The 21,383-nt window shown below is 35.2% G+C and overlaps 1 protein-coding gene and 1 long non-coding RNA gene across 4 annotated transcripts; both read right to left on the reverse strand.

The window, feature by feature from the left end:
• Positions 1-1,144: 1,144 nt before the first annotated feature.
• Positions 1,145-17,062, reverse strand: LOC117620321. Of its 3 annotated transcripts, none has more exons than XR_004584724.1 (8): positions 16,743-17,062; positions 15,503-15,739; positions 4,333-4,472; positions 4,096-4,235; positions 2,762-3,771; positions 2,016-2,155; positions 1,752-1,891; positions 1,145-1,429 (listed from the first exon to the last, which is right to left on the reverse strand). It is a non-coding gene; the product is annotated as an uncharacterized LOC117620321 (long non-coding RNA). The 3 variants fall into 3 exon arrangements; XR_004584725.1 differs by lacking the exon at positions 16,743-17,062 and adding an exon at positions 16,235-16,344; XR_004584726.1 differs by lacking the exons at positions 15,503-15,739; positions 16,743-17,062 and adding an exon at positions 15,066-15,291.
• A 961-nt stretch (positions 17,063-18,023) lies between these two features.
• On the reverse strand, positions 18,024-19,263 carry LOC117619862. The gene is made up of 2 exons (XM_034349914.1): positions 19,136-19,263; positions 18,024-18,597 (listed from the first exon to the last, which is right to left on the reverse strand). Exons 1-2 carry the CDS (start codon positions 19,239-19,241, stop codon positions 18,281-18,283), a joined length of 423 nt encoding a protein of 140 aa, XP_034205805.1. The 5' UTR covers positions 19,242-19,263; the 3' UTR covers positions 18,024-18,280.
• Between the last annotated feature and the right edge of the window lie 2,120 nt (positions 19,264-21,383).

Here is a 21,383-nt window from a genome sequence, read left to right on the forward strand (position 1 = left end):
TTAAAAAAAAAATGTTGAAGTGGTATATCATCGATCGGTTCTGGGAGCGCTTTCTGAATATTACAATGACTTAGTTAGTTATCTTTCCCACTCATTGATCCTTATCGTGGAAACACAAAGATACCCGTATACACATGAAAATAATGTGAGATTGAACGATATATTCAGAGAAAAACTTCCAAGATATAGAGAGAATGTTGTCGTAAGGCGAGGAGAAAATTTCGTTGTACGACTCGCACATTTTGATAACGCAGATGATCAACTATATCAGCAGCTGAGAATAGAAAATTGCCAACGTAATGTGACTCCTGAAACTGAAGCTGTAATGGAAGAATTTGGTCTGGAACAATTTCAGCAAGAAGGTATTTTGTTTGGTTTGCCAACATGGAAGTTGGTGCAAGCTTTAGATTTGTGGAAGCTTTAGAGGACGCGTAGCACCTTGGGCGTGCACTGCAAGAATGGTAATATTTTGTTTAAACTAGTCAGTGAGATAACCCATTTAATTTATTTAATTTGTTTTAATTTGTTTTCGTTTTTCTTTAATCACCGGACATGCACTCCATTTGGCTGAGATTCTTGATTGAGCTTTTCTCAAGGCTTCTAGTAGCGTGTTCGTGTAACATCATACTCATTTGGAATTGAGATAATGCATATATATATATATATATTGTTCTTAGCATAAAAAGCTTATTTTAAATTTTCCTTTGGACCAAGCAAAACGACTTTACGTCGGGTTTTGGTATGAACCTGTTATCCGTTGTTGGCACCCTTGCTTACAGTAATTGTTATAGCAATGATATATCTTGGGAAGTCTTAGATAGGATCCACAATAGCAAACAAGCCGTGTTTACACGAGATATTAAAGACAGAAATCAGTTTTCTGCAAAACCGTGTTAATAGCACTAAAGCACACTAGAAAATGAACTGGTGGTATTTAGCAAAGGCAATAAATCATATAGGAACACTCTTCGGCCATGGAATCAGAATTTTACGAGATTATGAAATACATCATACATGCAACGTAACTGAATAATTGGTCAAGATTGAAAAGCTTTGGCTGTACTGATGAATCTATTAAAGTCATTCAATATTTCGCTTCTTCTTCATTGATGCATGGCAAGATAAAATAACATGACGCTTTTTCTAAATGATAAAATGAACGAGATTTTATTAACCACAGAGAAAGTTTCAATCTCCCCTTGAAGCCCATGGACATGATATTATGATACCAATGTTTATCTAGCGGATCTCAGGGATACAAATGAAATTAGACGTAAGGATCACACACATGCTCATGCACAAAGCCATTTCTTTTTAAAACACATTACCAACACAAACCTTAAGAATTACTATCATCCCGACTAAAGAATTCGGCCTTCCTCCAACTCTTCCCTCACAAGCAAAGGTTGAAGCCAATAAGCTGCCCAGCCTGAACGAATTTCAATAATCCATGGTTATAGACACATTAACACAAAAGAGTTTTCAATGTTCTCGAGGACACAAATTTTCCTAGGGAAGTTTAATTGTGAAGCTCTATTATCCAACATACTAATAATGTCAATATATATTTTTAACCCAAATTAGGCTACCCCCATATCTTTTCTAAATAAACAGAACAAGGAGAATGCAGGCCCAATTAGGCTATCACCATATCTTGTATGCATGAACATAACTAACAAAAAATGAAATTCGAAACAAGTGAATTAATACATAAACAGCAGAAAACAAAAGCTAGCTCTCAATAAGCTCACCTCGTCCACTGTTTCAATTCCTCTCAATCTAAGTATCCAACTCTTCTGGCCAGGGTGTCCTCTTCCCTGCACCAGCTCAACTTCTTGAACTGTTTCTCTGCCGGAAATTTGCTGTCTCAACTCAACCATCTTTTTCCAGGCTGACCCAAAAAAAAAAAAACAAAAAAAAAACAAAAAAACATCAATTTACCATCAAAATATATTATAATCTTCAAGGACAAACAGCCTCAAAGAATAACATTCCAAATCCATTTTAATTTTTACCTTGGAAAACCGCAGTTCAGGAATTTCAGTGCTGGGTTACACACGAATCTCCCCTTCAAGCCCATGGACATTGGAAACATAGTGAATCCTGACTCCGTCCCTGTAGTCTCAACAATCTCTTCAGACAATCTCTTCAGTGACTGAAGATGCAAAACAGACAATCAAATAAATATATTATACAAAGGATTTTAAAATCATCAAAGGGTATTCCGCATGTGTATCCAGAAAGACCAAATCCTCCAAATGGCATTTTCATAAATATTGCACGGAATATTTTGTCACATATATAACAACTCTTACAATTATATAATTGCTGGAGGGAACAAAGAAAAAAGGAAGAAAACAAGCAGTTCTCACTGCCTTGCCTAAACCTACCCGAAGCCCGATTCCCACTTTCTTTCTTTGATAAAATACGAGACTCAACCCCCTGTAATGTGAAGGGGTAAAACCTAAACATGCCATAAAAAAGCTGCAACTTATTTATGTTCCATACCCTTTGGAATCACAAATATATTCATATGTAAGAAAAAGAAAAATTAAAATCTCACCACAAAAATGAATTCAACAGAATATTGGCACCAAAACAAAAAAAAAAGTTGAGCTACCAAAACAAGAAAAATGCTGGGAGACCAAAGCACGCAACAGAATATTGGCATTTGAGTTGAGACCATAAAAAAAAAAAAAAAAAATATCATCACAACAAATATACCATTCCTTTAACAATGAAGGTGAAGATGCGAAATTACCTAAACCCCCAGGCAGTCATGGAGGCCACGGGGACGTCTTTTCTCCTTGTGCTCTCAGAGGACACCTGGGAAACCGTCGAAGTTCAACCGCCATGACCCGTCAACATTGCTCGACTCAATCCTCGTCGTAGTCGGGCGTCACCGGCTCTACCAATTCCTAGTTGCTGGGAGAGTGAGAGACAAGGAAACTAGGGGCAGAGAAGTAGTGTCGGATGAGCAACGGAGCATTGAGGGTAGGAACTGAAAATTTGAAGAGAATCGGAGGGCTTTTTGGGGATATACAGAATTTCTCAGAGGACTCTGTTGTGGTGTGCATAGTCTTAGATAGGATCCACATTAGCAAACAAGTATCTCCAAAACCGTGTTTACACGAGATGTTAAAGACAGAAATCAGTTTTCTGCAAAACCGTGTTAATAGCCAGTAGCACTAAAGCAAGGGTAACACCACACTAGAAAATGAACTGGTGGTATTCAGCAAAGGCAATAGATCATATAGGAACACTCTTAGGCCATGGAATCAGAATTTTACGAGATTATGAAATACATCCTACATGCAACGTAACTGAATAATTGGTCATTCAATAATACAAGATTGAAAAGCTTTGGCTGTACTGATGAATCTATTATAGACTAGATGTCCAAAGTCATTCAATATTTCACTTCTTCTTCGTTGATGCATGGCAAGATAAAATAACATGACGCTTTCTCTAAACGATAAAATGAACGGGCTTTTATTAACCATAGAGAAAGTTTGAATATCCCCTTGAAGCCCATGAACATGATATTATGATACCAATGTTCTGGTGGATCTCAGGGATACAAACGAAATTAAACGTAAGGATCACACACATGCTCATGCACAAAGCCATTTCTTTTTATAAAAAATACAACACATTACCAACACAAACCTTAAGAATTACTGTCAACCCGACAAGATCACGGCTAAAGAATTCGGCCTTCCTCCAACTCTTCCCTCACAAGTAAAGGTTGAAGCCAATAAGCTGCCTAGCCTGAACGAATTTGAATAATCCATGGTTATAGACACATTAACACAAAAGAGTTTTCAATGTTCTCGAGGACACAGAAATTTTCCTAGGGAAGTTTAATCGTGAAACTCTATTATCCAACATACTAATAATGTCAATATATATTTTTAACCCAAATTAGGCTACCCCCCTATCTTTTCTAAATAAATGGAACAAGGAGAATGCAGGCCCAATTAGGCTATTGCCATATCTTGTATGCACGAACATCACTAACAAAAAAGGAAACTTGAAACAAGCAAATTAATACATAAACAGCAGAAAACAAAAGCTAGCTCTCAATAAGCTCACCTCGTCCACCGTTTCAATTCCTCTCAATCTAAGTACCCAACTCTTCTGGCTAGGGTGTCCTCTTCCCTGCACCAGCTCAACTTCTTGAACTGTTTCTCTGCCGGAAATTTGCTGTCTCAACTCAACCATCTTTTTCCAGGCTGATAAAAAAACATCAATTTACCATCAAAATAAATTATAATCTTCAAGGACAAACAGCCTCAAAGAATAACATTCCAAATCCATTTTAATTTTTACCTTGGAAAACCGCAGCTCAGGAAATTCAGTGCTGGGTTACAAACGAATCTCCCTTTCAAGCCCATGGGCATTGGAAACATAGTGAATCCTGACTCCGTCTCTGCAGTCTCAACAATCTCTTCAGACAATCCCTTCAGTGACTGAAGATGCAAAACAGACAATCAAATAAATATATTATACAAAGGATTTTAAAATCATCAAAGGGTATTCCACATGTGTATCCAGAAAGACCAAATCCTCCAAATGGCATTTTCATAAACATTGCACAGAATATTTTGTCACGTATATAACAATTTTTCCAACTATATAATTGCTGGAGGGAACAAAGAAAAGGAAGAAAACAAGCAGTTCTCACTGCCTTGCCTAAACCTACCCCAAGCCCGATTCCCACTTTCTTTCTTTCATAAAATACAAGACTCAACCCCCTGCAACGTGAAGAGGTAAAAACCTAAACATGCCATAAAAAAGCTGAAACTTATTTATGCTCCATATCTTCAGATTCTAAGAAAAATGATACGAGCCATAAAAAGCTTTACGCACACTCCTGATCAAAGTCTGTCTGCTTTCATTATGTTTCCAGTTTGATTTTTTTTTTTTTTTTGGGGTAGATAGTTTTAAGTTTGAGTTTCAAATGAAGAGGAAGAGAATGAGAATGCAGAGATGGAGAGAGAATGCTTTCGGAAAGAAAATTTAGTTTCCCGTAAAAGACACAAGGATAACTAACAATTTTATTTTTATTCTTTATAAAGTTAAGACTCCATTCATCTACCCGCCAAAAGTGCTGAAATCTAAAGGTATAATAAAATGAGTCATATTTTGTGTCAAAATGTGTGTCCCCGGATCGTGACCCATATATATATTTCCATGCATGGTGTATTTTATCTCTTTCATTTTTATCAGGGACAACCTTATGATAAATATCTCGTCTGTAGGAATTAGCAGGGTCTAAAAGGTGTGATTCTAAGGCTTTCCAATTGATCTTAAAATTTTCAGGACGTCTTAAAACATTTAATTGATTATCTATATCATAAACATGTGCAGTAGCTATTTCACTAGCAAGGAAATCAGACTGTGTAGGGGAATTAACTTTAGGCTCAGGGGCAGGAATATATGGGTTTCCAAGGGGTGGAGAACCATAACAAGGATGACTAACTTGGTCTTTTTTCTTAAGGGATGCAATTTTTAGATCAATTAAATCTTTTTCTATTTCTAAATCTCTAACTGTAGTGGAAGAAGAAGCAGAAGAATGACGTGCTGGCTCATGTCTTTTAGAGGGGCTAGGCGTAGGTAATTGTTGTAATTGGACTGTAGACTTAGGTTGGTGTTGGAAATTAATCTTAACACTACCATCCATATATTGATGAATATAATCTAAGTTATCTAAGCTACGTTGAATAGGCATAGGCTGAGACTCAGTGATTAAAGTCCAATCTGTAGGTAAAGTAATTTCAGACCATTTAACAGTACGCGGTATTCTAATATTAGCATCAGGTGTACAACTTTGTATTAACAGGGTTTGATCTTTAGGACTCTTATTCAAAGCTTGAAAATTCATATTAGTACCTGTAACTTTATAATAAATTCTATAAACTAAGGCTAAAGGCTGGGTACCAGGTAGAACATTATAACCAGATGTTTTTAGATTCAAAGTTAATGTCTTAAGAATATGAGGATCATTCAGACTTACGGTAAAATCAGGATAGCAATCAAAATGAACAGGGCCATTACAAAGACTCGACTCAATCATACCAAGCACACTATCATTAAAATCTGTAAATCGTGCATCACGTAAACATAATAAAATTGAAGCTTGTAAACCTAATCTAGTTAAAGGCTTAACAGCGACTTGAACCAAACCAATATGCAGGAAATTATTACCATCATGCTTATGTTTCTTAATTAAATCTAAATTAAGCAATTGACAAGACTCATGTTCTTTACTTAAAGCATAAACTTGTTCTACAGTTTTAACATGCGTAGTAGAATTAAATGCAGATAAAGACCATTTCTTTCTGTATATATTATGACTAGGAATCTTAGGTATATTCCAATCTTTAAAGTCTAATTGTTCATCATTATTAGTACTATTGTACTCAAATTGTTCTTCATTTACTATCTCAGGTAATCTTCCTATAGAGGCTCTAGAACTGCTAGAGTTACAAGAATTTGTGCGTAAGAAGCGACTCATCTTTTCCTAATGATATGGGATAGGATAACCAGAGAAGAAGAAAAATGAGAAATCCTGGACTTAACTTTACCCGACAAGGAATCTGAGGATAAACTCTCTCTCCGCTCACGCCCACCGCTCGTGCCCTACCCCGGGACTTATCGTTTGGAAAAAGGACTCACTGTTTGGACCAGAGAGAAAACCGACAGACACTTTGCAGAGGAAAGGAAAGGAAAGGAAAAATCAAAGAACTTCAACTCAGAAATCCTAAACCAGCCACTTGGGTTGGATGAGTTGCGACTTAAGACTAATTCTTACAACGCTTACGGCTCTGATACCAAAAAGGAAAGAAAGAAAGGAGGAGCAGAACTATACAAGATAATGAAAACATGATTATAAAAATAATGTAATACATGAATATAATGTTCTTCATATTCAAAATAAATTCATTTAAAGTAAAAACTTACAATGTGCAAAGCTTACACTCATTCTAAGGTTGTTCTTCAGAACATGGTTTCTGAGAGAACATTTTGAAACTGAAAAAGATGAAGAGAAAAAACGATCGATGTTTACAAATGAGGCAATAGCCTTCTTTTAAAGACAAAATAAAAGTAACTCAGGTTTACAAAAGTAACTCAAGTGAATAAAAGTAACTCAAGTAACTTTAGGTAACTTGCTTTAACTTCTAGTAACTTGCTTTAACTCAGGTAACTTGTCTGCAGTAGTCTAATCTGAATTCAAATCATAGGCTTTATAGGCTTCATCATAGGCATCATTAGGATCTTGACCATGCAGATAGTCAGCCCAATGGACAGGGCGCTCAGGAGTTGGTTGTATAGGTTGACAACTAGAAGAGGTTTCAGACTCAGCATCATTATCATCACCATCATGCATCTGGGAAGCACGGAGGAGCTGTTGAGCTAAATCTTGTAACTCAGTTTTAGATTTGCCTTCAACTGTAAGCATAGTATCAGAAGAATGTGAAGAGGAGGGCTCATGCTTGGGCTTAGGAGTTCGACTAGGGACCAGAGGAAAGTCCTTGTAAACATAATCTGTAATGCGATGGACCTCAAAGCGGTCCCACCACTTAACAAGAAACTGACGGGAGAAAAAACGAGATTCCCAATCAACAATATAATTCCATTTCATAATCCAAGGGAGCCTGTATTTTGTAAAGAATAGGAGATCAGGAGGAAAGAAAAGATCTCGCTCAGGAATCTTGTATTTCTTGGTAAAATAATTAATTAGCTCATGGACTGCAGGAGGAATAATATCAGATTTGGGACCATGGGTGCCCCACCAATGCAGGAACCAATAGGGAAGCTCAGTATTTTTAAACTTATTATCAAAATTAATAAACCAGGAATGAGAAAACTCAGGGGTTTGATGAAGAAAAATGTAATACCAGGCTTCAACATAGTCTGCATAATTATATTGATATTTAGAAGGAAGAGTTCGGAGCTCATGAGGACGGGAACCCCAGGACTTAGGATGCAAAATTTGATGAATGTAAAGGGAATGATATATAATTTTTGTAGGGTCAGTTTTGTCTCTAATGGGCTTAATTTCAACAGACTTAGTTTCATGAAGAATTTCTCTGTAAAATTTCAAAGATTTGTAAGGACTGTGAGGAAGATAATGAAATCCAGGAGGGAAATGAAAGGCTGCAATTTGGGCAGGACTCATGGAGGTAGGAATATGAGAATCAATGATTACTATGTTGGTTGTATTCTTTAAAACATAAGGGGAGGACTTTTGGAAAGAGGGAGAAGATATAGGCGATGCAGTGGGAGGTAACTGAAACGGATCATAACTAGAGACTAATGCAGACTGGTAATTGGGTCTTGCAGGGGTGACTGTAGTACCTAAGGGGCTAAACCTATTACTCAAGACTGGAAGAGGTGGATGGCCAGGATAGGGGGTGATTGTATAGGGCTCAGCTTTTACGGAAAAGGAATCAGACTCATTTTTAATAGAAGGAGTAGGCTTTTGACTCAAAGAAGCAGGCAAGATTCGGGGTGTAGGGGCGTGACTCATTTTTTGCTTATCTCTTGATGTGCCGGCCATTGCTTATCCTGTAAAAATTCTCTTGTAAGAAAATCAGGAATAGAATTCTCACTGCCTCTCAGATATTCTATATCAAAATCAAAAATGCTTAAAAGAGCTTGCCAACGTGCAAAAATCTGTTTTGATGCAAGATTTTGAACATCCTTTTCTAAAACATATTTAGCAGATTTGCAATCAATACGAACTAAAAATTTTTGATTTAATAAATCATCTTGAAATTTAGTAATGCATAATACAATAGATAATATTTCTTTTTTAATAGTACTGTAATTAGATTGGGAAGGAGACCAGATACCAGAATGAAAACGGACAATTTGCTCAGAAGAAGACTCAATTTTCTGTTTAAGAATACCACCATAACCTAAATCAGAGGCATCAGTTTCAACGATTTTAAAGGAATTTGGAGTAGGAATACCAAGGCAAGGAAGAGTCTTAACATGACACTTAATCTGTTTAACAATGCTTGTATGAATAGACGACCAAGGGGGAGGATTAACCTGTAGCCTATCAAATAAGGGTTTACATTGTTGTCTTAAATTCTTATAAAATTCAGATATATAATTAAGGGATCCTAAAAATCTTTGTAATTGATTTTTATCTGTAATTTGATCAGGGAATTTATCTGCAAAATGAATGGCTCGGTCTATGGGATGAATCTGTAAATGATGTATATTATATCCTAAAAATCTAATATGAGTTTGAAATAATTTAATTTTCTTTGCAGATACAACTAGTCCATTGGTTTTTATGATATGCAAGAATGTATGCAGATGTTTCTAGTGTTGCTCTAAGGACTCAGAGAAAATCAAAACATCATCAATGTAAACAATAGAAAAATGACTGTATGGGTTAAAAATCTCATTCATTATATTTTGGAATTCACTGGGAGCATTCTTAAGACCAAAAGGCATAACATTCCACTCATAGTGCCCAAAAGGGGTAACAAAAGCAGTTTTGTATCGATTAGACTCATGGATCTGTATTTGCCAGAATCCACTTTTCATATCAAACTTAGAGAAAATAACAGCTTTATCTAACCGTTTAATCAGATCTCTTTTATTAGGGATTGGATAACGAATCCATGCAAGAACAGAATTTAAAGGTTTATAATTAATAACTAATCGAGGAGATCCTCTTTCTAATTCTGCATTTTTCTGTACATAAAAAGCAGGACAAGACCAGGGAGATTTACTTTTTCGGATTATATTTTTTTGTAATAACTCATTAATTTCAGTTTTACAGAATTCCATCATCTCATGATTCATCTGTATAGGCCTAGCTTTAGTTGGTATATTTTTCTCAGAAAAATCCTTGATATAGGGCAAATGTACAACATGATTTTTTCTATGCCAAAAAGCAGTAGGGAAATCAGAACAGACTTCAGAAATCAGTTTTTTCTCAAAGCAACTAATTTCTTCTTTTAAAGTAGGGCTATTTAACTGAGACTCAATTCTCTTAGTTTTAATTTCTTGTTGTAAATGGCTCAGATGATTAGTTTTTCCTTTAATCAAAGTAATTGTTTTTGCAAAATCAGTTTTAGTCGAATGTTTTAAATTGTACAGCTCAGGTTTTGATAAAAAAGTAAATTTCACTCTCACCTAGATAAGTGGAGACAACACCATCATATTCAACTTGAAAAGGATAAAGCAGGCTTATAAACGGTAATCCTAGAATAACTTCATCAGTTATATTTTTAACTAAAACAAATGATGTTTTAAAACAGACTTTATTTTGACAAACATGGGCTTTAGGAATTTCATAATTTAATTGAAGCGATTTACCAGAAGCAGTATGTAAGGATTCTGTAGATTTCTGATAATACTTAGTAGGAACTAAACCTTCTTTTATACAGTTAAGATCTGCACCAGAATCAAATAAAGCTACTGTATCAAATTCATAATTTTTTACAATTATAGTAACTTTAGAATACCATTTTCTGAAATTAACTTGTTTAATTAGGTTAATAACATGTTCAGGTTCTGACTTATGAGTAGGACTACTAGGTGGACTATGGGACTCAGAAGGTGTTTTATCAAGTAATGTATTTAAAACTTGTCGGATGTCAGAATTCTCAGTTTGTAGTTTATAACTTAGCTGTTTTAATTCAACTATTTCTTTTTTAATTAATTTTACCTCAGAATGTAAATCATGTAAAGTAATTTCTGTTTTCTTATTAAATTTTTCTAGAGTAGTGCTCAAATTGATTACAGGGTTCGGTTGACTTGTACTAGCATCCTGTGAAAGGATATGTCTCAGTTTTTTCAAATATTCAGATTTTAAATCAGGATTCTCAATTTTACTAATTAAATCTATTAATAACTCTTCTTGTTCTTCACTTTTAGTTAAAACAGAAATATGCTTAAGAGTACTGCAACATTTATCTCTGCATCCTAATTGAATTTTAGGGGAACTTAACTGAGAATCAGAGGTTTCATAATTAACTGACTCAGAATGACTAACTGTGGATTCGTTTTCACTAGACTCAGAGTTTCTTAACTCAAGGACTTTAATTAAGTTGTCTTTTTCTGCATCTGTGATTTGTAATTGTCGGATGGTTTCTTTAACTTTACAATCATTTGCATAGTGACCATACTTTTGACATTTAAAGCATTTCACTTTACTTTTATCTTTACCAGACTTTTTGTAAAAGCGAGCATCTTTCTTGTAGGCAGGTGCTTTTGACCATCTTTTCTTAGGGGAATATTTTCTTTTCCTGTAGAATTCATCAGGTGTATTATTGTTTCTGTAGGTTTTCCTAAAGGTGCTATAATGACGTTTCTTTTTGAGATGACTAGGGTAACTAAGCTTATTCCTACGGGAAGGTGCAGTGGAGATTAAACCATATTGTTCACAGAAATTACCTAATTCATACTTAGCTGATCTGCGTTCAGACTCTATTTGTTTATTTATCTTCATGTCTATACACATTTTCATTCCTTCTTGATTTATTGTGCTTATAATATTACCATAAGTCAAATTATCATAATCTATATGACCTAATTCATTACTTAGGACAGTTCGTATTTTGTGTGCAAACAAATTGGGTAAACCATTTATAAATTTTTCTTTCCAAAAAGCTTGATTACTATCTTCTCTTAGCATTACTCGAGAAATAAAAACATCTTTATACCACCTAAAATCACTTAATTGAGGACATCTTAAATTACTCAGCTGGTCATGTATTCTAGATTGTGTATGACTTGGTGTACCTATAAAATGCTCAATTATAGTGTAAAGAAGTGTATTGACTCCATCTTCTATTCCTCGTCCTATATTGGTATCAAACAAAGGAAGACCATCCTCATTTAATTTAACAGCATGTATTATTTTATTTCGAGACTCATCAGATAAGTGTTTATCCCACCAAGAACGGAGAGTTCCTGTAAAACCAGTTTCTAACAAAGGGACTATCTCAGATTGTCTTAAACTGTGGTTTGTAATGTAGCTGTTAGCAACCATGGACATATGTGTAAGTTTATTCATTATTTCTTGCTCAGAAAGGCCATCAATATTCCATTCATATAATTTATCAGAGGAAACTGAAAATTGGCTCAGATTATTGCGTTCTTCAAATTGAATGTCAGGAGGTGTAGGTTTGGGATACCAATTTTTTGTTAAGCTTGTAGGGTTTATCTTACGGGTGTTGTTAGTTAATCTTTTAACTTTTAACTCAGACTCTAATTCTAGGTTTTTAAATGCATTTTCAATTTTAGAAATATTACTAGACTCATCAGTTTCTAAACTCATTTCGGAATCAGAATTACTCACAGGAGAAATTCCTAAGGTTTTAACACCAGATTTCTCACCTTTTAACGGGGATAATTGTTCAAGCATTTCTTCAATTTTCTCAATCTTTTTAGAAGTAGAAGAGGTTTTTAGAGCAAATTTAGGCTGTAAATCTTGAAATTGAATTAACGGTTTATCTATAATTTTAAGCTTAGAAGGTAATATTTTATCAACTTTGGATTCTATATTGTCTAATTGTTTTCCTATAGTCACTAGACTTTGATTAGTATAATTATTTTGTTCAACTAAACATTTAGTAGACTCATTAGTAGGATCAGGAATCTTAAAGGGAGCAGCAGTGATAGTTTTTGTTCCAGCAGTTATCAGGATAGTTTCTACAGGGGGATGACTTGAAACCACTTCAGACTTATCTAGTTTTTTCCATTTTTCTTTAGTTATAGCTTTTAATTCATTAGGAATATAACGACTTTCTACAAAATCAAGATAATTGATTTCTTGTTTACAACCTTGCTAGTGAAATAGCTACTGCACATGTTTATGATATAGATAATCAATTAAATGTTTTAAGACGTCCTGAAAATTTTAAGATCAATTGGAAAGCCTTAGAATCACACCTTTTAGACCCTGCTAATTCCTACAGACGAGATATTTATCATAAGGTTGTCCCTGATAAAAATGAAAGAGATAAAATACACCATGCATGGAAAGATTATATGAGATCTGCAAAAGTAGAAATCAATTATCTTGATTTTGTAGAAAGTCGTTATATTCCTAATGAATTAAAAGCTATAACTAAAGAAAAATGGAAAAAACTAGATAAGTCTGAAGTGGTTTCAAGTCATCCCCCTGTAGAAACTATCCTGATAACTGCTGGAACAAAAACTATCACTGCTGCTCCCTTTAAGATTCCTGATCCTACTAATGAGTCTACTAAATGTTTAGTTGAACAAAATAATTATACTAATCAAAGTCTAGTGACTATAGGAAAACAATTAGACAATATAGAATCCAAAGTTGATAAAATATTACCTTCTAAGCTTAAAATTATAGATAAACCGTTAATTCAATTTCTTATCTGCATGGTCAAGATCCTAATGATGCCTATGATGAAGCCTATAAAGCCTATGATTTGAATTCAGATTAGACTACTGCAGACAAGTTACCTGAGTTAAAGCAAGTTACTAGAAGTTAAAGCAAGTTACCTAAAGTTACTTGAGTTACTTTTATTCACTTGAGTTACTTTTGTAAACCTGAGTTACTTTTATTTTGTCTTTAAAAGAAGGCTATTGCCTCATTTGTAAACATCGATCGTTTTTTCTCTTCATCTTTTTTCAGTTTCAAAATGTTCTCTCAGAAACCATGTTCTGAAGAACAACCTTAGAATGAGTGTAAGCTTTGCACATTGTAAGTTTTTACTTTAAATGAATTTATTTTGAATATGAACACCTGACTTATGACCAAAATATATATATATATGAGTTTTTGGCTCATTGTCTGTAGCAATGCATACTAGTGGTAGACAAGCTGATGGAATGGAATGGGCATATGATTTCTGAATTTTATCTTGTACTAGCCTCTCCGCACTCGCTTAATCGGGTTTCGCTCGTGAGACTCACTTGTTCGCTATATGATCTACGCACACTTTCGTATGTATGATCTACTCCTAACACATGACAATAATTCATCACATACGATTCAAGTTCCAAAGGGCACCACTATCCACAACCAGATAAAATGAACAGATTTCTCCTTTAAAATATAGCTTAACTTGCAGAAAACGAAAAACATAGAAAAAAGAAACCACAGAAAATTCTCATGAAAGAAAGAAAAATGGTCGAGATATGCCAATAAAAAATCCAGGGAAACAACTAAGGCAAAGTCCTGATCAAAGTCTGTCTGCTTTCATTATGTTTCCAGTTTGATTTTTTTTTTTTTTTTTGGGGTAGATAGTTTTAAGTTTGAGTTTCAAATGAAGAGGAAGAGAATGAGAATGCAGAGATGGAGAGAGAATGCTTTCGGAAAGAAAATTTAGTTTCCCGTAAAAGACACAAGGATAACTAACAATTTTATTTTTATTCTTTATAAAGTTAAGACTCCATTCATCTACCCGCCAAAAGTGCTGAAATCTAAAGGTATAATAAAATGAGTCATATTTTGTGTCAAAATGTGTGTCCCCGGATCGTGACCCATATATATATATATATATATATATATGAGTTTTTGGCTCATTGTCTGTAGCAATGCATACTAATGGTAGACAAGCTGATGGAATGGAATGGGCATATGATTTCTGAATTTTATCTTGTACTAGCCTCTCCGCACTCGCTTAATCGGGTTTCGCTCGTGAGACTCACTTGTTCGCTATATGATCTACGCACACTTTCGTATGTATGATCTACTCCTAACACATGACAATAATTCATCACATACAATTCAAGTTCCAAAGGGCACCACTATCCACAACCAGATAAAATGAACAGATTTCTCCTTAAAATATAGCTTAACTTGCAGAAAACGAAAAACATAGAAAAAAGAAACCACAGAAAATTCCCATCAAAGAAAGAAAAATGGTCGAGATATGCCAATAAAAAATCCAGGGAAACAACTAAGGCAATGGTCAAGCATACAAAGAACAAAACACAACATTTAACATGAAGCAGCATGAATGAAGAAAAATAAATGGTTAGAACTTTCCTCTCAGTGCTTAGTTAGAATATGTTCAATGTAGATTAAGAAGAAATAGATAACTAACCAACTTGTACGAACAATTTGTAGGGCTGTCCAACAAGGAAAAGAGTACAACCAAAGCAAATGATATGGATACCTTCCATCTTCATTCCCAAAAGAGAAACGAAAATAGAAACGATATCCAATCTCAACAGTGAACGGCTCCACGTATGGGTGAACCCCAAGCCCATTAACAGTTGAGATTGGATACAACTATTCAAGCCGCACAACTGAACGCATAGCAACCATGATAGGGGAGTAACCCTGTGATATCATATATCAGTAATGTATATCCCCACAAGAGCATTAAGATAAAGAAAGGTCGTGATTTGTGACTTTGAAGGCAACATAACTGTGTAAACATAGAAAACATTATAAGCAGATTCCAGTTGCATGCATCAGCATCATATGCAATTTGAACCAGTGGCTATAATTACCATCAAGAATGGTACAGAGACATACCAAGGGGTGCGTACGTTTCTTCTCAATAGGGTACTCATATGGGTTAGGGGTTTGCATGGAGAATGCAGTAAACCACAGGATGAAGCCAGACAAAAGATCGAGCAATGACTCCAACATGGATGTGATGATGGCTAAAGAACCACTTCTGAGAGATGCATGAACTTTAGCTGCAAAAAGAACCATATTTGATATTCTGATGGCACGTGTCTCACTTTTTGCCAACTTTTCCTGCTCTTCCTGCAACATAAGTTGTTATCTATCAGTTTAAAAGTGATTTGAGTGTACTGATATTGTTTACAGAGACAGAGAACATGATGCAATATAAATCCTTTGGCATTCCAGGAATAAAACCACCCTCCGCTAAGGCATCTATTTCGGTAAAGCCCTCGAGCATTTCTACCTGTTGTTGGCAGTACTCGGGCACATTATCTTCCGGGCCTGAGGCCATCAAGCAGAACAATTAACATGGTACCTGTTGAAGCTCCTCATATGCTAATTGCATAAAGAATAATTAACATTTGCATATATTCCCTTTGTCCCTTTCACCCTTCACATAGAGGATGAAAATATGAAACCCTGTTTCACCCTTTACACAGACGATGAAACTATAAACTAATACAGTAAATACTCATACTCCAACCACAACCAGAAAATGAGATATTTATCAGATCGTCAAAGTCAACTCGATGATACGGAAAAAAAAAAAAAAAAAAAAGTTGCAAGTGAACTTACACTCTGACAGTCAATCCTGGGGATCATTCAATACAAGGGGCAGCACAAGTAAGGAACCCAACAATCCTACAGGGTCCCTTCCATTAAGAAAACTAAAGACACTGCATAACACAGAGCACATTAAAAACCCATAAACTATAAACAAAATGTTTCTAATTCACCAGGACTCTCCCACAAATGTTTTTAATTCACCTCCACTTTAAGCTTTTCGATTACATTTTTAATATGGCAAATTGTATCCTCCACACCCTTTGGAATCGCAAATATATTCATATGTAAGAAAAAGAAAAATTAAAATCTCACCACAAAAATGAATCCAACTTGTTTAATTCATTAACAAAAACAAAACAAAACAAAAAGTGAGCTAACAAAACACGAAAAATTCTGGGAGACCAAAGCACGCAACAGAATATTGGCATTTGAGTTGAGACCACAAAAAAGAAAAAACAAAGACCATCACAACAAATATACCATTCCTTTAACAATGAAGGTGAAGATGCGAAATTACCTAAAACTCCCCAGGCAGTCATGGAGGCCACGGGGAAGTCTTTTCTCCCTGTGCTCTTTGAGGACACCTGGAAACCTTCGAAGTTAAATCGCCATGACCCGTCAACATTGCCCGACTCTCTCCTCGTCGTAGTCTGGCGTCACCGGCTCCACCAATTCCTGGTTGCTGGGAGAGTGAGAGACAAGGAAACTAGGGGGAGAGAAGTAGTGTCGGATGAGCAGCGGAGCATTGAGGGTAGGAACTGAAAATTTGAAGAGACTCGGAGGGCTTTTTGGGGATATACAGAATCGCTTTCTAGGACTCTGTTGTGGAGCGCAAAGACGGAGAGTTGGGAATAAAGGGTCCACGATATGTGGGATTCGTGGGCCCACGATGGGAGAGCTGCTCACACATTGGACAGTTTGGGCCTTCGGCCTCTATATCTATTATTGCATGTGTTTGAATTTGATAATATATACATGTGTAAATAATTTGAACGAGGCATGTGATTGAATTTGAGGAGTTCATCAAATAGAGGGAGAAAAGATATAGACGACAAAGGATTAATGCGAATGACTAATCTATTACAATGTGAAAATTAGGGAAGATGATGAATAGTTAAATCCATATCATTCTTCCAAATCTAATAAATCCTATCATATAGATCTTTTAAAATCTAAAAGTAAAAAATTGATATATAAAATCCTATAAGTCATTATATTATGCTTAAATCTACTAGACTTTTTTTTAAATCTCTAAATAGTCTTTTAAAATCTCAATCGAGTACACCCCCTAAAACTGCAGTATGTATTCAAACGTTGGCGTCGTAAATAGGAGAAGGGCACCGACGCAGCCCAATAAGACTCCCATAACAAGTCTAGATAAGCCAATTTTTAGCTCCACTTTCATGATTCACAGCTGACCTATAATTAACACAGAACTGGACTGATAGTTACGATCATTTAAACAGAGAAAGCAAAGCTACAAGTAAAGGGTTCTATGGTGGAGTGGGGCTCATCTTACCAAAATAGCTACACCAGTAATGACAAGTGCTGTGTGAATCAAAAGATGTAGCATATCCAAAAGCTCTAGGAATTAATAGAAAAGCTTGGTAGGCCCTGAGGTATATCTCCTACCTAATTTCTAAACAACAGCCGAGATCCAACTCGATAATATCTTTGAATGTATTTCCAACTCCATCCTTATTCTTCAAACCTTGGTCATTCATGCCTAGTTTATTGTTTAGCAAGTCTTTAAATTAAAATAAAGTATACTAAACCCATAAGAGAAGAACAAAATGTATTGAGATAAAAACCACCTTTTACTTGAGACATTTTCTAAATAGATGGATTGGATTCCCACATCTTCAAGCATAAGAACATAATAGACAATGACAATGCAAATTGCAATTCATTTGCGATAAAAACAATACAAGTTGTAGGCATCTAAATGATAGGATGCATGGCTAAACAAAAACATGCCCCATTTTTGGCAAACAACATAAAAAAGCACTCCTTTCTCTTTTGCTTAACTCTATAGTACAATTCATTCTCTGTTCTCTACTCTTTTGGAGGACAAGTCTTGAAAGAAATATAACTAGTATAAGGGTCGCACGTAAAAGAAGAATTCAAATCGCGTTGCGGGCACATATCAGGCCAGTGGTCATATGACTTCCCACAGATTCTACAATCCATGAGGATTGCACGTCCACGGGTATGGCCGCATTTGGCACAACATGAGTCTCTAAACCTACATCCGCAGACAACACACTGAACCGAACAGCCCTTGCCAAGAATTGCATTCTTTGGGACATCATACTTGTAGGGGCACAGTTGTGTAATGTGATCATCCACCTTTAAACAATACCTACATTCACCTGTGTGCAATTTGTAGACCCATTGTTATATACAACAAAAGCAATAAAAATAATTACTTAATTTTTTAATTTTTTTGGTTAATGAAGAAGATAAATCCCAAAAATAAGTATTGTGAGCACATGACATAGAATTATAACGTATACATAGATATTATGTCGTACAACGAATACATAGATATTATATAATAGGAAGAGAGAAAAAAAATATATGCATGGTGAAATATATGTATATGCAGTATGGATCTTTTTTTTATATATATTATGTATAATCAAAAGCATACCAATAGGATTAGGAAAGAGGAAGGAGGAGGGAGGTGGGAGGGCTATCTTTTTTTTCTTTTTTTTTTTCCCTTCTTTTCATCTCTAGAATCAATAGGCCAACAAGGTTTTGCCTAGTGGAAAAGATCTTTAATTTGCAGACTAGTTGTCTCAAGTTCAAAGCCACAGGACAACTCGGTAGTGTGTGTGAGACACCCACCTCCCCCTTGTAGTTTATACTATGGCTTGTATCATAAATAAAAATAAATAAAAAACATACCAGCGGGTATAGGAGGGTCCGGGGCCTTCAAAAAGTCAACATTTGGTGACGCGTTGTTAACAAAATAAGTCATAAGATCTTCAAACCTCCTTTGCTCTGCAGTCATTGGTGGTTTAGACTTGTTTTCTGTTTACATGCAATTACATTGTTAAATACAAAAGTAAAAAGGAAAAGAATGGGTGACAACATCAAAGAAGTTGGAAGAATGACATTGATCCTATTAACAAATGACTATATTATTAAATATCGGGTATTCATCGTGCACGCACCAAAATAATTTGACTGAAAAAGATGAAAGTGATTCAAAAATTTGGGATAATATATACATCCTCTAATTACACCAACAAAAGTAAAACAAAAACAGCAGTTTCTTTTTTCCAATGGGTATGTATGCACAGCAATTTAAATGTGTCATTATAAACACATTTAAATTGCTGTGTACAATTTTAGAGAAAAAATAATAATGACACATTTAAATTGTATTCAGATTAAAATTAGATTAATTACTGATCTATGTTTGGTGCAGCGTTGGATTAAAAAGCTAGATTGTAAAAATAATAATGACATATGTTTGGTGTTGTATCGACTAAAAAATGATTCTTGTAATATTTAAATTGAATTGAAATTTTGACCAAAAAAATATTTAAATTCAATTAGGAATATTAAATTGGGGTTGATGTGTGAAATTTAAAAAAAAAATTCTTTAAAATTATTATAAAATTAAAAAATTAAAAAAGGAAATGAAAAAACCCATTCTCTCCTTTCCTCTTCCTTCTGTTCTCGCTCTCTGCCTTTCTTTCCCATCGCCAACCTTGAACCTCTGATCTACGATCACCCTTCAATCACCAAGAAAATCTTTCTTCACACTCTCAATCCTCTCCAACAAAGCAAAGTGGGTTTGAAGTCTACACCACTTGTTGACCCATAGGAGCCCCACCATTTCATCACACTTCTCTTCGGCTAACCAAGGCCTGGAAGGAAGTACTCTAGACCCCTAGAAATCTAGCGTCGACCCACCCACTCAAAGCCTCCATCAGCATCCTCATCATCACTGTAATCTTGTAAGCCCAAATTGAAATATGTAAACTTGAAATTTTGGGCCTAAATTGAAATATGAAAATTATATATATATATATATATATATTGACCTGAATACAATATAATCAGCAAGGGAAAGAGTAATCGCCTTCGAGGTGCGGGCGCTGGCTCTGGTGTTTAGGCTTCTTCATGGGTTGGTCAGACTCACCTGTTCAAAATAGCACGCTCGCTATTTTATGAACATCAAGCGAGTACCATGTTTTTTGCACTGTTGGATTGTAGAATTCCATTTAAGTTAGTCCCTCTTTTACCAAACATGGATTGCAAGTGCTATTTAGCATAGTTCAGTTCAATGAGGCATATCTAATATTATAATACCATGTGAAAATAAAGAGTTTTTATTTATTTAAATCTCACACTTTTCTTTGTTCATCAAAATACTTAAATTATTAAACTTTAAATGTATATATTGAGTGTGGTAACAAATATAAAGAAAAACTACCGCGCCTGAGAGTCCCCTCTGACAGGACCTGACCCAATTTTCGCTTCGAAAACCGAGCCGACTCCTGTGCGTGTCTGACACCTGGCTAATGTCGGACACAAATGACCTTTTTACCCTTTTTCTTAATTAATTTCCTTCCGATTTCTGCCGAAAATTCGGCAGAGTCTCCCCTGAAATTTGACCATACCCAAAGTCTTCCACCTGCCAAACAGTCTCAGAAATCCTACCAACAGCCAGACTAATTTAACAAACAAATCTTAACTCCAGTTCCTCAAGTCCAACGAGATATCAGAGCATATTTACAAGATTTACAAAGAAGTTACAACGAACTCCTACACTTTGGTGGTGGGTCGGGAGCTAAGCTGATGGCCCGGGTGGTTTCCTTCGTTCTTCTACGGCCTGGGGGCGAAAAACAAGTTGAAAGTGTGAGTGGACAAAAATAATGCTCGTGAAAACGTTTGAGAACATAATAACCCCCGTTTGAAAAACATAGGGATATCGAACTAAAATCTGAACATAATCGACTTAAGATATTCAAATAAATATAGATAACATGATTATAACCACATACTAAACAAAGATAGATCAGTATAACTCAAATGAATTTACTAATAAAAATGAGTAAACCATAACTGCATTAAAAACTTTAAAATCCTTTAAAACTGCCACCTAACTGTACCCCTGATAGCCGTCAATTCCCTGGCAGGT

This window comes from Prunus dulcis, chromosome 2, assembly GCF_902201215.1.
Source record: "Prunus dulcis chromosome 2, ALMONDv2, whole genome shotgun sequence".
Taxonomy (NCBI): domain Eukaryota; kingdom Viridiplantae; phylum Streptophyta; class Magnoliopsida; order Rosales; family Rosaceae; genus Prunus; species Prunus dulcis.